The following is a 905-nucleotide window of genomic DNA, read 5'->3' on the forward strand; positions in this document are numbered from 1 at the left end:
GCCTCCCCGTGTCCTCGCTGCCTCCCTGGAGCGGAAAGACCCATTTGAGGAGCTGTGCCGCGTTCTCTCCCCCCATCTGGCATTTTACCCCCACATCTAGGGTTCCCCGGACCCCCCCAAATCCCAAGGACCGCCTGCCCCCGAGGCCCTGCTGTTGGGGTGGGTGGGAGTTTCCCGGGTCCCCTTTGCAGGGCTGTTCGGGGTTCACCTGCCTGCCCCGGGAGGGGAAGCCAGGCCCCCCCCGCCGTGCTGTGGCCTGTGGCCCAGCGTCTCGCTCTTCATCACGTCTCAGTCTGGCGCCTCGGCTGGGTGACTTGGGGCTGATGTCACCTTCCCAGGCGGGGGCCGGGGCTCCGCTGCCGCGGGGCATTTGGGTGGCCTTTGGACAGAGTGGCGGCACGGAGAGGCCCCCGCGGCCCATCCGGAGGATTGCCGCCTGGCCACCTGTCTGCCATCAGGGCCTGCGGGGAAACCCTTTCCTGCCGTCAGAGGGGGTAACTGGGGGGTAATTGCCCCAAACCCCAATTTCCAGCGTCTTGGGTCTGGTCGGGCACAAAAAGGCCCCGAGGCTGGAGCGGGTTGAGCTGTGCTGGTGCTCGGCTCCGTAGGCAGAGACGCTCCGCAGGGCGGCAGCCACCTTTGCCCCCGCGCCTCGCCCTCCGTCCCAGCCTTTCCGAGAGGGGGATGGAGCAGAGCGCAGCCCCCCGGACACGGTCCCGGCAAAGGGGCGCTTGGGAGACCTCCTTTCCCTCCTCGCCACCCCAGAGCAAAGCCGTGGCGTTTGCCTCGCCGGGGAGCGCCTGATCCACCTGTGCTGGCACAGATCCCCGTGTCTTCCTCCCCAGCCAAGTTTTGCCCAAACGGGGGCAGATGTTGAGGGCGTCGGGTCCGGTCCCAGGGGGTGA

At 68.3% G+C, this 905-nt stretch overlaps 1 protein-coding gene across 1 annotated transcript in view; it reads left to right on the plus strand.

The window, feature by feature from the left end:
- The window catches only part of MCL1 (myeloid cell leukemia 1), an 8819-nt gene that overhangs the window by 2154 nt on the left and 5760 nt on the right, over window positions 1-905 (plus strand). Inside the window, exon 3 of the mRNA XM_009319834.1 lies at window positions 293-494. Coding sequence (XP_009318109.1) covers window positions 293-494 — 202 coding nt within the window. The remainder of the gene's footprint in view (window positions 1-292; window positions 495-905) is intronic.

This window comes from Pygoscelis adeliae, unplaced genomic scaffold (genome assembly GCF_000699105.1).
Source record: "Pygoscelis adeliae isolate BGI_AS28 unplaced genomic scaffold, ASM69910v1 Scaffold181, whole genome shotgun sequence".
NCBI lineage: Eukaryota > Metazoa > Chordata > Aves > Sphenisciformes > Spheniscidae > Pygoscelis > Pygoscelis adeliae.